A 19,217-nucleotide genomic window follows, 5' to 3' on the forward strand; every position below is an offset into this window, starting at 1 on the left:
ACTGATGTGCCCTTCCTTCCAAGCCTCCACAGATGGGTCCACACTGGCTGTGACAGTCCCCACAAAGCCTCTGCCCCTTCCAGCCAGGGTCCTAATGTGCTGATGTTTTGCCGTGCTGGCCACATTGGTTCCAGTTAAAGATTCTTTGGAGGAGGTCTGGCAAGACTGCCGTAATTCTTGGAGCTCCAGAGTAAAGCAGCTCTGAGAATAACCGCCCTAGAGGTGCTCTTGGCTCCGGGCTACTTTCCTGGAGGAGCCTTTTTGCCACTCCCTAGCAGCTCTGTGCAGACCCCTCCCTCTGACCCCTGTTGTTGAAGAAGTCTCCCCTTCTGGAGCAGTCCAGGTGTTGGAAGCACCTGGGAAATCGCCCTGCTCAGGTGCCTTTGGAAATAGTGCCTACCCCTCCGGAACTCTGAGACCCAGGCCCAGAGAAGCTGCTCCTGCCCAGTGGGAGGGGAAGGTAGGACAGTGACTGTGTGCTGGCCCTGGTGCAGTTAATTCAAGACTGCAGGGCAGCCTGGCCAAGGATAAGCCTGTCTCCTGTTGCATCAGAGGCTTCTCTAGGGACCCGAGCTGGCAGCCTTTGCCAGGTCTTTTCATAGCTGCCCCATTGATCTGCCCCCTGGGGCAGCACCAGCAGCGCTGGGTCAGCCTCCATCAGGCACTCAGGTTTCCCTCCTGGGGGCGGGAGTCAAGCGCAAGGTAAGTGCAATGGTCTCTCTCTGACCTGATGTTCCCCACATGTCCCCTAGGCCTGGGGGTGCAGGTTTGGAATGGTTGAATACAGCCCCCACTGGCCACCAGTGAAGAGTGTCCGAATGTTGTCAGAGGAGTGGTACTGGAGTTCCCGTCATGGTGCAGTAGAAAAGAATCCAACTAGGAACCATGAGGTTGTGGGTTCGATCCCTGGCCTCACTCAGTGGGTTAAGGACCGAGAGCTGTGGTGTAGGTCGCAGACGAGGCTCGGATCCGGAGTGGCTGTGGCTGTGGCTATGGCTGTGGTGTAGGCCAGCAGCTGTAGCTCTGATTCAACCCCTAGCCTTGGAACCTCCATATGCCCATATGCCTCCTGTGCGGCCCTAAAAAGCCGGAAAAAAAAGGAGTGGTACTGCCCTCAAAAGACTTTTCTTTTTTCACTAAAATGGGACGATGGTATCTTCCTTCAGGGCTGTTATGAGGATTAAATGTATATAAAAATGCCTTAGGTGCTTTCTTCTTTTTTTTTTTTTGGTCCACTTCTGCTAAAGCTGTCACCATTTTTTAAGGGACTTCTAGCTTCTCTCCAAAACTGACAGTTTAATAAATGTCTCTCCAGAGCTAACAGGAAGATAGCCATCACACAACCAACCCAGTCACCTTAGTTCAGATGGGGAGGTAAAGTGAGGACAGCTTCAGAAATGTGGGGATGTTCCTCCCATCTTGCTCCAGCCCACTCTAAAAAAAGGCCACTTTCTCTTTAAATGCAAATTACCTCCTGCAAGCTCAGCTTCCACCCTTTCCGTTCCCTAGTTGGAGAGTGCTGAGGGCGGAGGGAACCCACACTGAAGCATCACTCCAGACCCCAAACCTCCAGGTCAGTTGCCCCCTTCGAGGGTGGGTGTGGAGGCAGAATGACGTTCGGATCCTGGCTCCTTAGCTGAGCGATCTATTTGCCACTCGGCTTTGGAGACTGATGATGGGGAATACATCCCAGGTCGCCCCTAGCCGTTCCTGGGAAGCGGGAGCTCGCGCTGCAGTTCTTGCGCAGAGTCCCTAAATGGACTAAGCTGCTACTGGGCCAGGCATTTGCCGCTCTCCAGTCTCCCCTCCACCACACCCCCTCAGTGCCAGCCAGCCTCGTACCATAATTTAAATGCTTATTCCTCCAGCGCCACTGCCATCCCAGAGTGCGGACGGAATGGGGCTTGGTGGTGCAAGCTAGGAGCGAGCAGCTTGGGGAAACCTGTAAAGCGCCCCCAGACCTGCGTGCAGGGGGACTTCTGCGGACCTGATGCTGAGGGGCGGGGCAGGACCGGAGGCCAAGTGGTGCCAGCCTCGGGCGCAATCTTTGTCAGAGGCCTAGGCTTGCCTGCTGCTCTTCCTGACCACCCAGCCCACTCTGGCTGCAGCTGAAGCCAAGCAGGAACTTCCTGACTGGGGAGGGCTAAGCGGCTGGAAGTCTGTCCCGTGGAACTTCTGGGAGTCTCTGGTGTTTGCGGTTGGGGGTAGGGTGGAAGAGGAGGGAGGCCAGTATCTAAGTGGGGGAACCCACACTGACCCCTGCCTGCATGCCAGGCTTCTGCCATTGCTGCCCATCCTCTCGGGGATACTTCTTGATGCCAAGGTCGTCCCAGGCTATCCCATCCACATCTTGGTCACCTCCCATGCTGACAGGGTTTGTCAGAGTCTGTCTAGGCAGTTGATAAGTTCTATTTACCTATTTAGTGGAATTAAGACACCCCTAATACTAAACTGGGCTCCTTCCAGCTCATATCCACCCAGTGTCCCCTGAATTTCCTCTGCCAGCCCCACCCCCTCAACTACAAGGACTGGAAATCCAGGAGCAGCTGCAGCAGGAGAACAGTGCCTGGTCCAGCCCAGTCCAACCTAGGCAGGGCCTAGGTTTTCAGGCTAAGGCTATAACGTAGGGAAGGACCTGGAGTGGGCCACAGAAGGTCCTTCAGATACCTATTTGTGACCCCAGCAGTAGGTGCTGCACCCAGACTTGCCCATACTGGACAGATGAGGGAACAGAAAGCCCCAGGGGAGTCCTCTGCAGCTCTCAGGGATTTCTGGGTGGAGGAACGGCTTTGCCATTCACTGTCTCCGTGGGACTGCCTCCCTACCAGGGCCTGAGGCCTAGCCAGCATCCAATGGAGGACAAAAAGAAGAAAAGGAGCCCCAAGCCCTGCCTGACCCAGCCAGCCCAGGCCCCAGGCACCCTACGCAGGGTCCCAGTGCCCACCAGCCACAGCGGCTCCTTGGCCCTGGGGCTCCCTCATCTGCCATCCCCCAAGCAGCGGGCCAAGTTCAAGAGGTGGGTACGGAAGGGAAGCAGGGCAAGGAGGGAGGCACCCGAACTCAGGGTTGAGTCCTGTAGGGAGGAAGGTAAAGGAGGCTTTAGCCTATCATTCTAAGCAATAATCCATAGTTCTAGGCAATAATCCATGCCTTCCCTGGGGCTCCCCCCCCACACACACACACCACTCACCCCCAGCCCCTGAGAACTTAGACCCAGTCCCTACTCTCAAGTGTGTTGGGAAAAGGCCAAGGGGTCCCTGAGACCACAGGGTGATGATGCATCTTGGAGCAGGGAATGAGCTTCCATGCCAGGAAGTGAGTCAGAGAAGGGACTGAAAAGGGAGAATGTTGAGAGCCTTGCCTGGCAGAAGTCTGGGAGAAAAATATTGCTTGGAAGGTTCTGGGAACTACAGGTGGTTTGGTGGTCTTGGAGTGTCATGGGACAGGAAGTGGTGAGAGGAGGCTTGAGTGTACAATTTGAATTCTCTACTTAATTTTTTTAAATGATTGAAATGTGCCTCCTACCCTATAAAGTGTCCGTGTTTGTTTCCTACTAAACACGTGTTCTTTCTCCAATTACTGTTTCCCTTGGCTTTGTACTCCACTTGCCTGAGAGGCACCACCTGCCTGAGAGTCATGTTTGAAGGCAGCCACAGTGGGGTATAGCTGAAGCTCAGGGCTAGGACAGGACTAGTAGGAAATGCAGTTGGAGGGGGTGGGGCAGGCTGGAAAGGGCGTTCCATGTTATCCTGTGGGCAATGGAAAATTCAAAAAAATGGTTTTTACATAGAAGAAGGGCAGAAAGATATTTTGGGAGCTCTGATGGAAGTAAGGGAGTCACTGCCCCGAGTTCACTGAGGACCAATGAGGACAAGTGATTCCCCCAGGGTCACAGGATGAATGAGTGAGGGGCTCAGACAGGAACCCCGAAGCCCCGTTGCAGACGTAGCTCTGGCTGTATCATTGGCAGAAAAAGACTTCTTTTGACCTCTTACCCTCCCCCCCTTCACCTACTCCCTTCCCTTTGCCATTCCTGGTGCCCAGGACAGGGCCAGAAGAACGAACATCCATTTATGTTGGTGAGTGGATAGCAGGATGGATTAGTGCATAGACAGATGGCACAAAAAAAGACCTGGGGATTCCTGGCTGCCCTCACCCTGTGACCATGGCCATGCCCACTTACCCAGGGTAGGCAAGGAGAAATGCCGCCCGGTGCTGGCCGGAGGTGGGGGCGGCTCTGCAGGCACCCCCCTGCAGCATTCATTCCTGACGGAGGTGACCGACGTCTATGAGATGGAGGGAGGGCTGCTGAACTTGCTCAATGACTTCCATTCAGGCCGGTTGCAGGCCTTCGGTGAGTCCTGGGGGCGGGGCTTAGAGGGCACGTGGGTGGGGCTGGAGGGCCGGACTCGGGGGCGGGGCTGGGGCCCGGGTCCCTAGCTTGCTCCCAGAGCTGACAGGTGCTGTCTAGGAAAGGAATGCTCCTTTGAGCAGTTGGAGCACGTGCGGGAGATGCAGGAGAAGCTGGCCCGGCTGCACTTCAGCCTGGACGTGTGTGGGGAGGAAGAGGAAGAGGAGGAAGAAGAGGACGGGGTCGCTGAGGGGCTGCCAGAGGAGCAGAAGAAGACCATGGCTGACCGCAACTTGGACCAGCTGCTCAGCAATGTGGGTCAGGGCTGGGTGCTTCCGTTCCTGGGGACACTAGGCGTTGTGGGGGCGCGCGGGGCGGGGGACATGCTTCTAAGACCATTCCTGGTCCCTGGGTGAAAAGCTGGAGGTGCATGGAACCGAAAGCTCTGGGCCTCTAAACCCATACCAGAAACCCCAGACCAGAAAGCTCCTGACAGAAACCTTTCTCTCTCTGTTTTCAGCTGGAAGATCTTAGTAATTCTATGTATCCTTTCTAGGGGACTTGACTGTGTATATGCAGTGCATGCCTCAGAGAGAAAATCAGCTTCTGCCTCCCCACCACCCTCCAGGAATATTCACATGTAATCAACATCCTTATCCCTTTAGTCATAATGAGTCAGAATTAGCCACAAACTGCCCCTACCCAGGTAGAGAAATGCATCAAGAATTCCCTAAATATTAGAGAAAGACAGTTGTGGGGTTTGCCTGCTTGTCAGTGTTTGCAAGTAACTTAGCTGATACCATTCCATGGCGAATCTTGTCTGATATCTTCCTACTCTTCAGCATTTTTACTTACATTATTTCTGCATCTCATCCTACTCAGAAGTAGTGGCAGTCCATGCACCCGCATGATCTAAACCAAAAGCGAAGGGGGAAAGCCACCTAGGAAGAAGGGCAGATGAGGAGTCAAGCCCAGACCACGAACCACCCCAGAGTCCCTGGCCCCTACCCCTTTGCACAGTTGGGGGAAACTAAGCCTGCGAAGGTTGGGAAAATAGGGTTGGAAGGACTGGGGTTCAAAGCATCACAATCCTGGACTTCCCACTGTAGCACAGTGGGTTAAGAATCTGTCTTGGGAGTTACCGTGGTGGCTCAGCAGAAACGAACCCGACTAGTATCCATGAAGAAACAGGTTCTATCCCTGGCCCGGTTCAGTGGGTTAAGGATCTGGTGTTGCCATGAGCTGTGATGCAGGTCACAGACTCGGTTTGGATCCCGCGTTGCTGTGGTTGTGGCATAGGCCAGCAGCTGTATCTCCTATTTGACCCCTTTACTGGGAACTTCCATATGCTGCACCTGTGGCTCTGGAAAAAAAAAAAAAAAAAAAAAAAGGAAAACCTGCCGCCTTGGCAGAGGCCCTGATTCAACCTCTGCGCCTGCGCAGTGGGTTAAGGATCCCAGGGTAGCAGCTGGGGCTTGGATTCGATCCCTGGCCCAGGAGCTTCCATATGCTCTGGGTATCAAAACAAAAAACACAAAACAAAAATAAACAAAAAAAGGCATCACCATCCTTGACTGGCACAGACAGAAGCTGCACCTGGCCGAGAACACCGAGCCTGAGGAGCCATCAGCTGTGTAGTCGTCGGACCCAGGCCCAGACTGCCCCTTCTCATTCCTTTAAAACTGTGACTTTTTATGAGCTCGACTGGATGTTCCGCGGGCCCCCTCCAGGTGCTATGGGGGAGGGGGAACTGGATGGAATTAAACCGGAAAGAAGCAAGCGGCTCCTTGTTCTCCTTCCTCTCATTGCGCCTTTACTCGGCAGGGGCGGCTAGGCCTCACCTCCCGCGGGGAGGCCCCTACGCAACACCCTTCCGATCTAGAAGATCCTGCTGGGGGATTGGGCGGGATTACACTTCCCTGTGCAGTTCTGGAAGTGGGAGTTTGGGACCGCAGCAGGACCACTCCCAACCCAAGGGAGCGCAGGAAGGTTGCCGTGGAGACGGCGGGGCGGGGTCTGCGGGCCCAGCCCGCGGCGCGGACGGGTGACGCACTGCGCAGGCGCCGGGCGGGTCAGTTGGCGCCCGGATGGAGCCAGAGCGGTTGGTTCGGAAGGTGACAACGCTGCAGGTGCTGGGCGGGTCGGGGTACTTAGGATTATCTCCCCCATGGGCTCTCAGACGAGATGAACCTGTCACGTTTAGTAACCTACCCGCATGCCCACCTCTGAAACTATTAACCCACCCCGATGGCCTGAAGGAATGCTGGGACCCAAGGACCCTCACGCGCCCCCCACTCCCCCCACACGCTTCTGCGGGAATCGGGGGAAGGGCCATCAGTGGAAGAGTTTGTTCGAGTCTAGCGCACTCCTTCGAACCCCCGGAGCTGCAGAGCACAGCGTCACCTCTCCTTACTTTCCCCGAGGGCCTGGATGATCCCTCGGGAAATATCCCCCAAGACGCCCCCATGTTGCAGTGATAAGGGTTTTTCTTTCCCCACGTTCTCCACACCAGGCCTGCGTCCGGGGCTTCTTGGTCCGACGCCAGTTCCAGAGTCTTCGAGCTGAGTATGAGGCTGTTGTACAAGAGATCGAGGGTGATCTGGGCACACTTCAGTGGACCAGGGGCTGGATTCCCAGACCTCAATTTCTCCCAAAGGTAATACATACCCTGGAGGCAGAAGGAAGGGGAAGGAGGGACCTGGGCAGAGGATTCAAGGGAATGGCAGAATCTACCCTTCCGGCTAAGCTTTTCTCAATGGGGAAGGCAGCAGACACACCTCACAGCCCAGTCCTCAGTCCTCACCAATTTGCATGTTAAATCATGGTATCCTGGTACTTGGAGGATTTGGCCTTGGGACTCTCATACTTCTCTGATTTCTCAGAAGGCAAAATCCCATCAGACCTGGAAAGCTGGAGAAAGAGTACCAGATCCAGAGCAGGAACTGTGGAGCCGCTTCCCCTGTAAAGAGCCTGAGAAAGAGGCCATCTGGGAGGGGATGATACTGAAGAAGTCTGGAGAGAGCTCAGCAAACTCAGGCAGTTTTCCCTGCAGAGATGAAAGCCCATGGCCTCAGAATGAGCAGAGCACGAAGACCAGGAAACTGAGTCAAGGGGAGACCAGAGACATGTCAAAGATGGAGAATCCAGGTACCGCTCTGCCTAGATCAGGGCAACCCCCTGACCCTCTCTGGACTTCAGCGTTGCCATCTGAAAAGTGAAAAGCTTGTGTAGATAAGCTGCGTTCCTTTCTGTCTTCCCTCTGCCCTGTTGGGAGCAACTCATGGGTAGGCAAGGGGAGGATGCCAGGGTCTAATGCTAGGCCAGTGCCCAGTGTCTGCTTCTCAAACCTTTCTCCCTTCATTCTTTCCTCCTTCACAGAAGCTGCAGGTCCAGGACTGTCCCACAGCCAGACTGAGCTCCAGGAGCTCCAGTATCAGCGCAGCCACTTGGCCATGGAGCTGCTGTGGTTACAGCAGGCCATCAATAGCCGTAAGGAGGTAGGCACTAACTTGAAGGCCTTTCTGCACATTTAGGGCCAAGGGTGGGGTTGGGGAAAAGCCTCTTGCCAGACCCAAGCAGGCCTGCCTGATACAGTGTCTGTTCTCCTCCTCAACAGTACCTGATTCTCAAACAAACACTGAACTCTTCAGAGGTGAACCAGACCAGAGACAAGCCCTGCATGTGCCCAGACCATGGGGGTCAGGGCTGTGAGAAAGGAGAGTCACAACCAGTCCCACCACTGGAAGATCAGTCCTCTAGAGCCAGGCCCACTGGAGAGCCAGACCATGTGGATGACTCCTGCTGGAGACTCAAATCACAGCCCCACAGATCCCCAGAAAGACTGGCCACTACAGACAGAACCACTGCTGGGGCCAAGTACAGGGACTCAGGCTATAGGCGGACGGGACCACAGCTGCCCATACTATCAGATAACCAGGCCGTAGGGAAGAGGTTCAACAAAGAGCCAGACGCTGGGGAACAGATCTTTGGAGGGACCTGCCTGCAACTAACAGAACTTCTAGAGAACCAGACCCCCAAAGGCCTCAAACCTAGGGGCTACTGTTCTGGAAAAGCCAGGACACAGCTGCCCACACTCTGCGAGGACCCATACATTGAAGGCAAGTCTCCCAGAGGGCCAGACCAAAAAAAGCCTGATGGCCAAAAAACTAGACCACGAGAGTTGGGCCTCTCAGAGGACCACGTCATCTGGGATGGGTCTTTGGCAGAGCATGGTGGCCTGGATCTCTGGAAGAATAAACCACCCAAGAGCCAGACCTCCAGTGATAAAAGCTCCAGAGATAGGACCTCCAATGAATCTAGTCATGAAGGGTGGAAAACCCAGAAGACTGTACCGTGGAAATCAAGGCCACCTGAGAAACTGTCTTCCACAGGGTCAGACCACACAGCAGAGGACCACTGGAGGGGCAGGCCGTGGAAAACAGGACCACCAGGATAGACCCTACAGAACCAGGGAGGACCAGGTTCCAAAGGGGGATGCTGTAAAAGGGCAACGAGGGAGACAGGACCTCATCCTAACTCCCTGGTACCAGCTCTGCCTCCTGCCCCTGGCCATTGGGAGGTAATGAGGCAAAGAGAAGCTAGAGCACAGGGCTGGCACCCGCGGGGGGAATGGAAGGAGGAGGATGCTCTTATCCTCAGCCTGTGGCTCAATCCAAATTTGGGGACAGGGAGGTACCTGGGGTGAGTGAAGTTGGCAGGCCTGATGGAGAATAAAGGTTTTCCTTAGCTTCTGAGCCTGGTTGCATTCATTTCTGCCTCTGGTTAAGAGACTCTGGGCCCTCTTGTTTGCTTCCTGCTGACATGAGGCATCTTCCCCAGAGCTGGCTGGGAGCCACAGCCCAGAAGTAGACTAGCTATCTTTGGGGAACAGCCTCCAAAGCTAATCTTCCTTTAAGCTTAGCCCTCCGGGCTACAGAGTGGCAGGGAGGCTCTGAGAATCCTTCCCACCTCCCAGTATGGGACATGGGTGTTTCAGTGTGATCTCTGCCACTGCCTCTCTCACTGCGCCCCTGGCTCTTCCTTCGTATACAGTCATCACATCTGTCCAACTCTTGTGAGGCCCTGCCAAGAGCTGAATGCATGAGACCCTGACTGCAGACACACGCTCCTGTGGAGGCTCTCCCTGCCTTTCTGGGTGAGAGGGCAGGACTCCACCTCTGATGAGCGCTGCTCCCAGCCCTGCCTTAGTTGCCTGGCAACAGCTCGGCGTCTCTAGCCAAGGAGACACACTATGGCTGGTGGCAGGTCAGCAGCCAAGAGGGTAGTGGTGTACCGGAACAGGGACCCCTTCTCCCCAGGCCACCAGCTAGTGGTGACTCAACGCCGCTTCCCCACCCTGGAGAGCCTCTTCTGTGAGGTGACAACAGCTGTGCAGGCCCCACTAGCTGTGCGGGCTCTCTACACGCCTTTTCATGGCCACCCTGTCACCAACCTGGCAGACCTGCAGAACGGAGGGCATTATGTGGCTGCTGGTTTTGAACAATTCCGCAAACTCTCGTGAGTGGGCTGGGAGTGGTCAAAGAGGCTGGGGAGGGAGGTAACAGCAATAGCAACAGCGTGTATTCAGTACGTAATTGTGTGCCTTGGGAGTTCCCGTCGTGGCGCAATGGTTAACGAATCCGACTAGGAACCATGAGATTGAGGGTTCGATCCCTGGCCTTGCTCAGTGGGTTGAGGATCTGGCGTTGCAGTGAGCTGTGGTGTAGGTTGCAGACACAACTCGGATCCCTCGTTGCTGTGGCAATGGTTAACGAATCCGACTAGGAACCATGAGGTTGAGGGTTCGATCCCTGGCCTTGCTCAGTGGGTTGAGGATCTGGCGTTGCAGTGAGCTGTGGTGTAGGTTGCAGACACAACTCGGATCCCTCGTTGCTGTGGCTGTGGTGTAGGCTGGCGGCTACAGCTCCAATTAGACCCCTAACCTGGGAATCTCCCTATGCTGCGGGAGTAGCCCTAGAAAAGGCAAAAAGACGAAATTAATTAATTAATTAAAAAGAAAACAAAAAACAACTGTCTTGTGGAGTATGGCAACCCCATGAAGGGGTGGTCTTATCCCCGTTCTTTGCAAGGGGAAATCAAGATAGTGAAATAACCTGCCTGAGAGTATACAAGTAACAAAAGTGGACCCATGGTTCAAGTCAGAGTGACACTGATGTTCATGCCGGTGGGAAGAGGAACACTCCCACTGGTTGAGCCCCTTTTTCCAAAGGCTCTTCTTAACTGGATCCTCTGCCCCCATCACCAGCACCACCAAATACTCTAATCCATCCAGCACTTCCTCCTTGCTGCATTTAGACACCAACTACTCTCCATTTAGGCTGGGATCACCCTTTACAGGGTGGGTCTGTGCTTTCCAAGATGGGAGAACAATCTGAACAACTGAGCTTCCAACTCAGATCTGGCTTCCAGGGTCTTCCTCGGCTTTCAGCTGACATTGCTCACTGTAATGGAAGGAGCATGGAGTTGGGAGCTAGACAGACTTAGAATCTGGGCTCTGTCATTTCTGTGTCACTTAGGTGAGTCACTGAAGTTACTCTCAGTCTCACATAAAATGAGATAAAACCACCTACACCTCATGAATGTGGAAATTTGAGACAGTAGGATCTCAGCCTTTAATGTTGTGGTTTGTTGTCTAAGATCCCAGTCTGGATGTTCAGCCTGATACAGGGCCTAAGGCAGGTTCAAATGTCAGCATCTGGAGTTCCCGTCTGACTCAGCGGAAACAAATCCAACTAGGAACCATGAGGTTGCGGGTTTAATCCCTGGCCTTGCCCAGTGAGTTAAGGATCTGGCATTGCCATGAGATGTGGCATAGATCGCAGACACGGCTCGGATCTGGGCTGTGGCTGTGGCGTAGGCCCATTGCTGTAGCTCCGATTTGACCCCTAGCCTGGAAACCTCCATATGCCACAGGTGCAGCCCTAAAAAGACAAATAAATAAATAAATAAAACAAGTGTCAGCATCTGTTTCTGGATTGCTGACTGAGACTATTCTACTTGGAAGGGAGACCTGGTAAGCTGGACCCCAGCCCTGCACTCTGGTAGCTGCTTGGTTGTTGCGATCCCAGGCTCTCCGAGATGACCTGTGATCTGTCTGTCCTTTCAGCTATTTATCCCCCGGGAGGAAGGATCCAGGTGGGACGAGCAGCAGACTACCAGTGAGTCCTGGGGCAGGCTGTCCCCTGCCCAGTCCTCCCGCCCCTCCAGGGATTGCCCCCAGTTTGGTCTGGGAAGTCAGGGGGCCTGGAAGCCGCAGGATCTGCCACTCTGCACACCTCCTCTGGAGCCAGCTGCTGCCTTCTCGGGATGCAGCACTGCAAGACACTATGCCGTGCTCCTTTCCCAACATTTTACTTTATCTCCAGGCTGTGGTCCTCAAAGGAGAGAGGAAGCTTAAAACAGAGGAGCGGGAGAGGGTTAAGACTAAGACTTAGGGGAAGTAGAAGCACCCTGTGGTGAAAGGTGTGACCACACCTTCTTGCCCCCTCTTCTACCCCAGGCAGGTTCCTTTCTTTCACCCCACCCACCTTGGAAGGACCTATCCCTACCCCTAGACCTCAGCTCTCTCCTGACTTGGATTTCAGGGTCCTCCCGTGACTCACGAGCCGTGTGATGGGGCCCTTGGCCGGCAGCTACCTGCAGGTTCCCCCTGCTATATTCAGTGAGTGCCCTGCTGGGGAGCAGAGCATAGATTTTTGTTTCAGCGAGACCAAGCAAATGTGGGTGGATTTGTCCCAGGAGCCTCTGGTGACTGGTGGGGCTATAACAAGTCCAACACGCTTGCTGGGTGAAAATGGACCAGGGCACTGATTCTTGGGTCATCTTCTGGCCCCAGTGCTACCCTGTGCTCACACCGAAGGAGTTCTAGGGGCCCTTCCCCTTACCAGGCTGCTTTTATCTCAGTGTGTTCAGGAATGGAGACCTGTTAAGTCCCCCGTGTAGCCTGAAGCTGTCCCAGATGGCCAGCGAGGACTGGGAAGCAGTGTTGAAGCTCCTGACCGAGAAGGTGAAATTACAGAGCGGGGCTGTGTGCAAGTGAGTCTGGGGAGCAGGGAGACCCTCAAGTCCCCAAAGGGAACCTCCCTATTGGTTTTGACTGTCCTTGAGGATGAAAAGGCCCAAGGAAGGCATGTTTCCCCAAATGAGACTTCTTTCTCTGCCACAGGGAAGCCCCCCACCCCCCCAGCTGTCGGAGCCAGGGCAGAGCCCGGGTGAGCAGCCCAGGTGCCCAGAGGGCCAGTGGCCAAAGGGTACCTTGGAATAGCTGTACCCACCCCTCACAGTCTGCTGACTATGAAAGATGCATCTTGTTCACTGGCCCTTGTCTGCTTACCTCTCTCTCCCAGACTCTGCACCCTGGAGGGGCTCCCACTGTCAGCACCGGAGGCTCTGGTGAGTGGCCATTACTACGTGGTGGTCGGAGAGGATGAATTCAAGGCCCTCCCGTATCTGGAGCTGCTGGTACCTAGCCCCTCACTGCCCAGGGACCGCTGGTATGTATATTGAGGTGGAGGGGGAGCAGGTTAGAGCAGAGGAAGCCCCCCGATTCCATGTCCTGCTCTGCCTACCATAAGCCTTCTCGTTTGTCATTGCAGGCATCCCCCAGACCCAAAGTCCAGGGCCCACAAGCAGAGGGTAGGTGACACAGGGGGCTATGGGGGTGGGAAAGAAAGGGGAGACTAGCTGAGACTTCCTCCAGCTTAGGCTCTGACCTTATGTATCCTCTCAATAATCTCCTGAAACAGATTATTATTCCCATTTTCCAGAGGAGAGGCTGAAGTTCAGAGAACTGAAGTGGTTTGTTCAGGGTAACACAGTTATTGACAGGGGCCAGACCAGAACCTGGCCTGAAGCCAGCTCATCTGGGCTCTATGAAGATCTTTAAGACTCTGACTTGCTGGACCTAATGCCTTCTATTTTTTTTTTTTGGGAGGGGGGCCATATAGAAGTTCCCAGGCTAGGGGTCAAATCAGTGCTGCAGCTGCTGGCCTACACCACAGCCACAGCAATGCCAGATCCAAGCCATGTCTGTGACCTACACTGCTGCTCGTGGCAACGCTGGATCCTTAACCCACTGACGAGAGCCAGGGATCGAACCTGCTGCCTCATGGATACTAGTCGGGTTCATTACTGCTGAGCCATAACGGGAACTCTTGGACCTAACGCCTTCTCTCCAGGTTGGATGCCAGGACAGAGAACCAGGATATCTGGCATAGCAGGGTCCAAGGATGCTTATCAGCTTCCCATCTTAACCCAGGCCTGAGCCCTGGGTAGATAGGGGGACATGGCCTGATTTCACTGGGCATCTAGAATACCAGGCACCATCTGCTATGTCCCTGGATAAGGCAGCCTGGTGGCAGAGCGAGCACGGAGGGAGGACACAGGCTATGCAAATGGACAGCATCTCCTCTCCCATGCTCCCACAGGCACCAGCAGCGTTCAAACCCAGCCCAGGAACAGAGAAGGGAAGAACAACCAGCACCGCTGGCCACACAACACAGGTGACCCAGTCCTCTCCAAAGGCAGCCAGACAAGTTAAGCCATGTGCTTTCCATGCCAGACCCCAGCAGGCTATTCAGCCAAGAAGCAGGCTCCCTACTCTCTCATTTCCATCAGGTGAGGAGACTCCAGAATCTAAGAGCTTCTCAGCCAACCCCTGACAATGACACAGGATGGTCCGTGCAATTGTGGGGGGAGGTCCTTAGGGACAGAATGCCCAGGTTCAAAGCTGGTCCCAACCTCAGCACAATTGTTCCCTGCTCCCCCATGTGCATAGCCAATCCCTTGTCTCTTCACAGGGACTAGCCTTAGGAAGAGCAAGCAGCACATGGAAACTCAAAGCAATGACATTTCAGGGGTAGGATTTGGAACAGATGGGGATGGGGGCCAAAGGCCTGCCTGTGAACTAACCTGCCACCCTCCGAGGCCACGAGGAATGTGGAGCTAGGCTGGGGGAGGGGAGGGGGCTGGCAGAGAAGGTCAAGGGAAAGAATGCTGAGGGCTCCTCAGCCTGAGCTCGACTTGTTGCCTCCTGCATAGGAGTCAAGGGAGTGTACAGGGCTCCCCACCCGAGGAAGGAGACAGCAGGGGCCCAGGAAGTGGCAGATGATGAAAACACCCAGACAGAGGAGCCCCTGGATCAGGTGGGCTGGGGCTGGAGGCCGCGTGTTGGGACAGGGGTTCCGAGCTGGAAACCCGCAGCCCTGGGTCCCAGAAACAGTTCTCCCTCGTGACTGTGAGCAGATCTCCTCCCTGAGCTGGACTTCCCACCTTGTTAAGTGAGAGGGCAGGTCTTAATTTCTAGTCTCTTCCTTTCCTGGGGTCGGGAAACTCCAGGCTGAGGCTGAGGGCTGGAGAGGGGACACAGGGTGGCTAATGGCTCCATTCTGTATGGCCTCCTGCCTCCTCCAGAGGGCAGCACAGACAGTGGAAGAGGCCCTGTTCCCAGCAAACCAGCCTGGGGTGGGGGCAGCTATCCCAGCCTCAGCTCCTGCTCTGCCATCCTGAGAGCCAGCAGCTCCAGCCAGGAACTAGGGACCTCCACGCTGCAGCCAACTTTCATCCTCCATCGCCAGCAGCCTGTTCTCGAGGAACCAGCGCCTCCCTGGGCTCACAGGGTACGCTGCAGCCTCTCGGTCCCGCTCCTGCTCCTAAACCCACAGCCCAGTCTTCCTTTCCTCTCTGAGCAGAGCAGCCCCAGCCACAGAGGCCATTTCCTTATGAGGGTCTTTGGCCAACTGAGCTTGGGGGAGAGACCACAACCTTGGAGCAGGTCTGTCACAATAAAAGAATACTTACTATCCTCCACCTGTTTCCTGCAGATTTATTACAGACAACTGCTGGCCAGCATTGCGCCACATGCTGGAGTCAGGCAGTGTGGGGACTCACAGTTGTTTATCTGTTTGAGGGGGACAGCAGTTGAGGATTTCCACCTGCCTCATGGGAGGGACAGGCAAGACTAAGAGCCAGCTCCCCTTGCCCTACATCTGCTGTCCTTTTTGTTGTTGTTTTAGGCACACAGAAGTGCCAGGCTAAGGGTCGAGTCGGAGCTGCAGCTGCTGACCAATGTCACAGCCAAGCAATGTGGGATCGGAGCCAAGTCGTGACCTACACCACAGCTCATGGCAACACCGATCCTTAACCCACTGAGTGAGGCCAGGGATTAAACCTGAACCCTCATGGATGCTAGTCAGGTTTGTTTCCCCTGAGCCGCAAAGGGAAGTCCTACATCTGCCTCCTACATTCTGCCGTTCTTGTGCACCTCCCCCTCAGTTCCTCCTTAGCCAGCCAAGGCTGAGCCTGGAGGCCTCCTGTTGGCATTTCTGGCTCAAAGAGTATAGCTGGCGCTCTCCTTGCAGCTGGGATTCTGCAGTCCACCAAGCATGCTGCTGGGACACTCCAGATCAGGCCATAGTAACAGTGTCAGATCTGGGGACCTGACATGACAGCAAGAGTGCTGCTGGGGCAAAAAGGTTGCTGAAGGTGATTGTGAAGTTTCTTGCGCTGAATCCCAGCAGTTGAACGGCACTTGAAAGTTACAAAACCCTCTCACTCTTGTTCTCTCTCTTTTTTTTCTTTTTTCTTTTTAGGGCCACACCTGCAGCATATGGAGGTTCCCAGGCTAGGGGTCAGTCGACTCGAAGCTACAGCTGCCAGCCTACACCAGAGCAACAGCAAGGCCAGATCCAAGCCGCATCTGCAACCTACACCACAGCTCGCGGCAACGCTGGACCCTTAACCCACTGAGCGAGGCCAGGGATCAAACCCGCAACCTCATGGTTCCTAGTCAGATTCGTTTCTGCTGCACCAAGACAGAACTCGTCTTGTTCTCTTATTATGATCCATGAGGTAGCTATTATCCCAAGAGATGAAGTTGAGGCTGGGATGGGGTGGGGGGAGGGGAGGGGAGGGCTAAGTCCGCATGCTCATGCTCTACCTCCTGGCCCAGGGGCTCCCTGGACAGCAGAGCTGGAGGATGGCCTTGGCCCACTCAAAGCGTAGACGGTTGCCCCTGAGTCTTGTTCACTGAGCTTGTGATGCAGAGAGTAATTCCTGCCACGGTGAGCACCATGCCTGTGAATGCTCCTGGGATAATGGGCAGAAATTGAGGGGTTCTGAGAATAGCCACGCCAGCAGGAGTTGGTTCAGGTCTGAGGGAAGGGCTCAGAAAGGGTCTGTCCCCAGACTATCCAGGGGAAGGAAACTCTGATGGCCAAAGGAAACAAGAGAGCTGCAGAGGAAAGGGTACAATGGGGGATGATCCTCTCCTTACCCGAACATGGGAGATGGAAAAAAATTACCCAGGGGTGTCAAAGCCCTTGTAGTGGCTTCCTGAACTTGCAGTGGCCTCTGACTTACGTTTTCCACCAATATCTTCTCCAAGGGCCTTCCCAACAATCAGTGTAAAGACGATGGCCAGAGAGTTACTGATGGGTACCGCGAGGGTCAGATCTGGGTGATGAGAATGAAAAGAATCTCTGAGATGCAAAAAAAAAAAAAGTCTTTCTAGGTACAAAACACTTTTATTACATCATCAAGATAGTCTTTTCAAAAGGGTATCTTGGAGTTCCCTGCTGGCTGACTGAGTTAAGGACCCAGCATTGTCACTGCTGTGACTCAAGTCACTACTGTAGTGTGGGTTCATTCCCTGCCCCAGGAACTTCTCTATGCTATGGGCGTATCAAAATAAAATTAAAATAAAGATCCCCAACCCACTGAGAGAGGCCAGGAATAGAACCCACATCCTCATGCATACTACTCGGATTCCTTTCTGCTGTGCAACAACAGGAAACTAAATAAAATAAAATAAAATAAAATAGGTATCTCATGACTCCATTTTCCAGATGAAGTCACAGCAAAACTCAGGATTCAAACTCAGGTCTTCTGACTCCATGCTCCCTCAGAAGCCACAAGTACAGCATATGGGAATTCACAGGCTAGGAGTCGAATCAGAGCTACAGCTGCCGGCCACAGCCACAGCCACTTGGGATCCGAGCCACATCTGTGACCTACACCACAGCTCACAGAAATGCCAGATCCTTAACCCACTGAGCGAGGCCAGGGATCGAACCCACGTCCTCATGGATGCTAGTCGGGTTTGTTAACTGCTGAGCCATGATGGAGGCTCCAACAAGGTATTTTAGATATTCTCCCCACAGTGATTCTCCTGAGTAGCCTCCACCACTACCGCATAGCAGTTTTAAGCCAAAGACCCACCTGTTGATGCCAAGGTGAGGTAGTAGAGAAGGGAGCCACACTGGTTGAGGAAAAAGGGCATCAGGTACTGGAAACAAAAGAAAACTGCAGTCAGTGTGATTAACTTAGCTGCTTTCTTTGAACTTGGAGATACAGTTTTCCTTGGATGGAGAGGTGGCTATAAGAGCCTGGGGACTAAACCCTCTGAAAAGGACCCTTCCAGGGTGGAGGGAAAGTCACTGAGTTCCACGCCTTTGCCCTGAATGCCCTCCCTCTCAGCCTGCTGGTTCCTATCCTCCCCATTCTGCAAGTCTCTGGGTGCCAATGTCCCTACCTCCACAAAGCCTTCCCCCAGTCTCCTACCTCCAGCCTCCGTCCTCTGAACTAATGCACTTTATCTGTACCTCACCTAAAGCCCTTAGCCTAAGAGGCAGTTGTGTCTATGTCTTGTCTTTCCCATTAGCTTAGACAGGGAGCTTTGGGGTCAGAAATAGTTCTCTATATCCTTCCTTATCCTCCTCCACAAGGCCAATTTGAACCTAAGCCCTCCCCCAAGAAAGGTCTGTTGGAGGGATCACCATAATAAAATACTAAAATATTTAGGAGTTCCTGTTGTGGTGCAGTGGAAACAAATCTGACTAGTAACCATGAGGCTGTGGGTTAAATCTCTGGTCTTGCTCAGTGGGTTAAGGATCCAGCGTTGCCATGAGCTGTGGTGTAGGTCTCAGACATGGCTTGGATCTGGCATTGCTGTGGCTGTGGTGTAGGCCAGCAGCTGCAGCTCTGATTAGACCCCTAGCCTGGGAACCTCCATATGCCATGGGTGCAGCACCCCCCCCCAAAAAAAGCAAAAAATAAAATACTAATAATACAGCTCAAAGAATCACAGATTTGAGCCCTAATTAGTTACTAGGCCCAATGCTCAGAGCTTTAATGTGCCTGACCTCACTCAGTCCTCACAACTGCCCAGTAAGATTGTTACCATTATTACTCCCATTTTACAGATGATGAAACTGAGGCTCAAGGCCCACAAAGGACTCATCCAAGAGCTTCTAGTAAATAAGTGGTGGGATGCAGATTCTGACCCAGACGTGTCTGACTCCAGAGAACAAATTCTTATGGGCTACCCCCAAGAGAGGGGTCATTCACAGACGCACCTCAGTATTCAAGAAGAGGGTCTTCATTTCCTGCAGCAACTGCTGGACCCAGGTCCTCTCATGAACTGCTGCAGGCGGGAGGAGGCCCGCTTCAGCAGCGGCTGTGTGCCACCCCACAGAGCGGCCACCAGCACCAGCGCCAGCACTTGCCCTGGATGGAGATGCGAGTGACACCCTCTCCCCCCGCAGGCCCACCACACAGGTCCAACCCTCCTTCAGCCACCCAGCCCCACTCCCGCCCTCAAATCCCTTCTTCCTCTTGGAGGCTCCGGGGCGTCTGGCCACTAGGACAGACCCCGGGAAGCCGGGGAGATGGATCCAGGATCCCAGGTTCGGGGTTGCATCAGGGGTCGGGTTAGATGGTGGAAATGGAGAAGGAGATGAGCTCCGGATGAGGGTCTGAAAGCCGAGTGAAGGGCGGGGCCGCCTACCCAGGGTCGCCGCCATGGCAACGCCGCCCCTCTGCACTTCCGGGAAAGAAAGGGCGGAGACCC

General features: G+C 54.2%; 4 protein-coding genes across 6 annotated transcripts; 3 read left to right on the forward strand and 1 right to left on the reverse strand.

Moving 5' to 3' along the window:
• CCDC28B (coiled-coil domain containing 28B) lies at nt 1,474–6,133 on the forward strand. Of its 2 annotated transcripts, XM_021095807.1 has the most exons (6): nt 1,474–1,573; nt 2,829–3,016; nt 4,188–4,354; nt 4,472–4,665; nt 4,872–4,894; nt 5,935–6,133. In XM_021095807.1, exons 2-6 carry the CDS (start codon nt 2,853–2,855, stop codon nt 5,987–5,989), a joined length of 603 nt encoding a protein of 200 aa, XP_020951466.1. In that variant the 5' UTR covers nt 1,474–1,573; nt 2,829–2,852; the 3' UTR covers nt 5,990–6,133. The 2 variants fall into 2 exon arrangements, with proteins under 2 accessions (XP_020951466.1, XP_020951467.1); XM_021095808.1 differs by lacking the exon at nt 4,872–4,894 and having other exon boundaries at nt 4,908–6,133.
• Nucleotides 6,230–9,105, forward strand: IQCC (IQ motif containing C). 2 transcript variants are annotated; one of them, XM_005665178.3, is made up of 5 exons: nt 6,230–6,465; nt 6,864–7,007; nt 7,234–7,498; nt 7,730–7,848; nt 7,968–9,103. In XM_005665178.3, the coding sequence occupies exons 1-5, from the start codon at nt 6,439–6,441 to the stop codon at nt 8,805–8,807; spliced, it is 1,395 nt and encodes a 464-aa protein (XP_005665235.1). In that variant the 5' UTR covers nt 6,230–6,438; the 3' UTR covers nt 8,808–9,103. The 2 variants fall into 2 exon arrangements, with proteins under 2 accessions (XP_005665235.1, XP_003127804.1); XM_003127756.4 differs by having other exon boundaries at nt 6,232–6,480; nt 7,968–9,105.
• Nucleotides 9,166–14,909, forward strand: DCDC2B (doublecortin domain containing 2B). The gene is made up of 9 exons (XM_013999113.2): nt 9,166–9,868; nt 11,478–11,529; nt 11,956–12,032; nt 12,275–12,406; nt 12,718–12,864; nt 12,967–13,006; nt 13,798–13,987; nt 14,411–14,514; nt 14,783–14,909. The coding sequence occupies exons 1-9, from the start codon at nt 9,603–9,605 to the stop codon at nt 14,876–14,878; spliced, it is 1,104 nt and encodes a 367-aa protein (XP_013854567.1). The 5' UTR covers nt 9,166–9,602; the 3' UTR covers nt 14,879–14,909.
• TMEM234 (transmembrane protein 234) lies at nt 15,172–19,185 on the reverse strand. The gene is given in 6 exon segments (XM_003482013.4): nt 15,172–16,456; nt 16,730–16,822; nt 17,588–17,654; nt 18,724–18,791; nt 18,794–18,874; nt 19,155–19,185. Coding segments are annotated over 6 exon segments (420 nt in total). The 5' UTR covers nt 19,171–19,185; the 3' UTR covers nt 15,172–16,361.

This window comes from Sus scrofa, chromosome 6 (assembly GCF_000003025.6).
Source record: "Sus scrofa isolate TJ Tabasco breed Duroc chromosome 6, Sscrofa11.1, whole genome shotgun sequence".
Lineage (NCBI taxonomy): Eukaryota > Metazoa > Chordata > Mammalia > Artiodactyla > Suidae > Sus > Sus scrofa.

What these genes read in the sequence shown, in the direction of transcription:
- IQCC (XM_003127756.4), top strand. Translation starts at nt 6,439, where the DNA reads ATGGAGCCAGAGCGGTTGGTTCGGAAGGTGACAACGCTGCAG. An exon ending in GTCAAAGATGGAGAATCCAG is followed by an intron (nt 7,499 to 7,729) that starts GTACCGCTCTGC and finishes CCTCCTTCACAG; the next exon opens with AAGCTGCAGGTCCAGGACTG. An exon ending in CCATCAATAGCCGTAAGGAG is followed by an intron (nt 7,849 to 7,967) that starts GTAGGCACTAAC and finishes CCTCCTCAACAG; the next exon opens with TACCTGATTCTCAAACAAAC.
- CCDC28B (XM_021095807.1), top strand. Translation starts at nt 2,853, where the DNA reads ATGGAGGACAAAAAGAAGAAAAGGAGCCCCAAGCCCTGCCTGACCCAG. An exon ending in AGGCCGGTTGCAGGCCTTCG is followed by an intron (nt 4,355 to 4,471) that starts GTGAGTCCTGGG and finishes GGTGCTGTCTAG; the next exon opens with GAAAGGAATGCTCCTTTGAG. An exon ending in TGGACCAGCTGCTCAGCAAT is followed by an intron (nt 4,666 to 4,871) that starts GTGGGTCAGGGC and finishes CTCTGTTTTCAG; the next exon opens with CTGGAAGATCTTAGTAATTC.
- DCDC2B (XM_013999113.2), top strand. Translation starts at nt 9,603, where the DNA reads ATGGCTGGTGGCAGGTCAGCAGCCAAGAGGGTAGTGGTGTACCGGAAC. An exon ending in GAACAATTCCGCAAACTCTC is followed by an intron (nt 9,869 to 11,477) that starts GTGAGTGGGCTG and finishes CTGTCCTTTCAG; the next exon opens with CTATTTATCCCCCGGGAGGA. An exon ending in GGACGAGCAGCAGACTACCA is followed by an intron (nt 11,530 to 11,955) that starts GTGAGTCCTGGG and finishes CTTGGATTTCAG; the next exon opens with GGTCCTCCCGTGACTCACGA.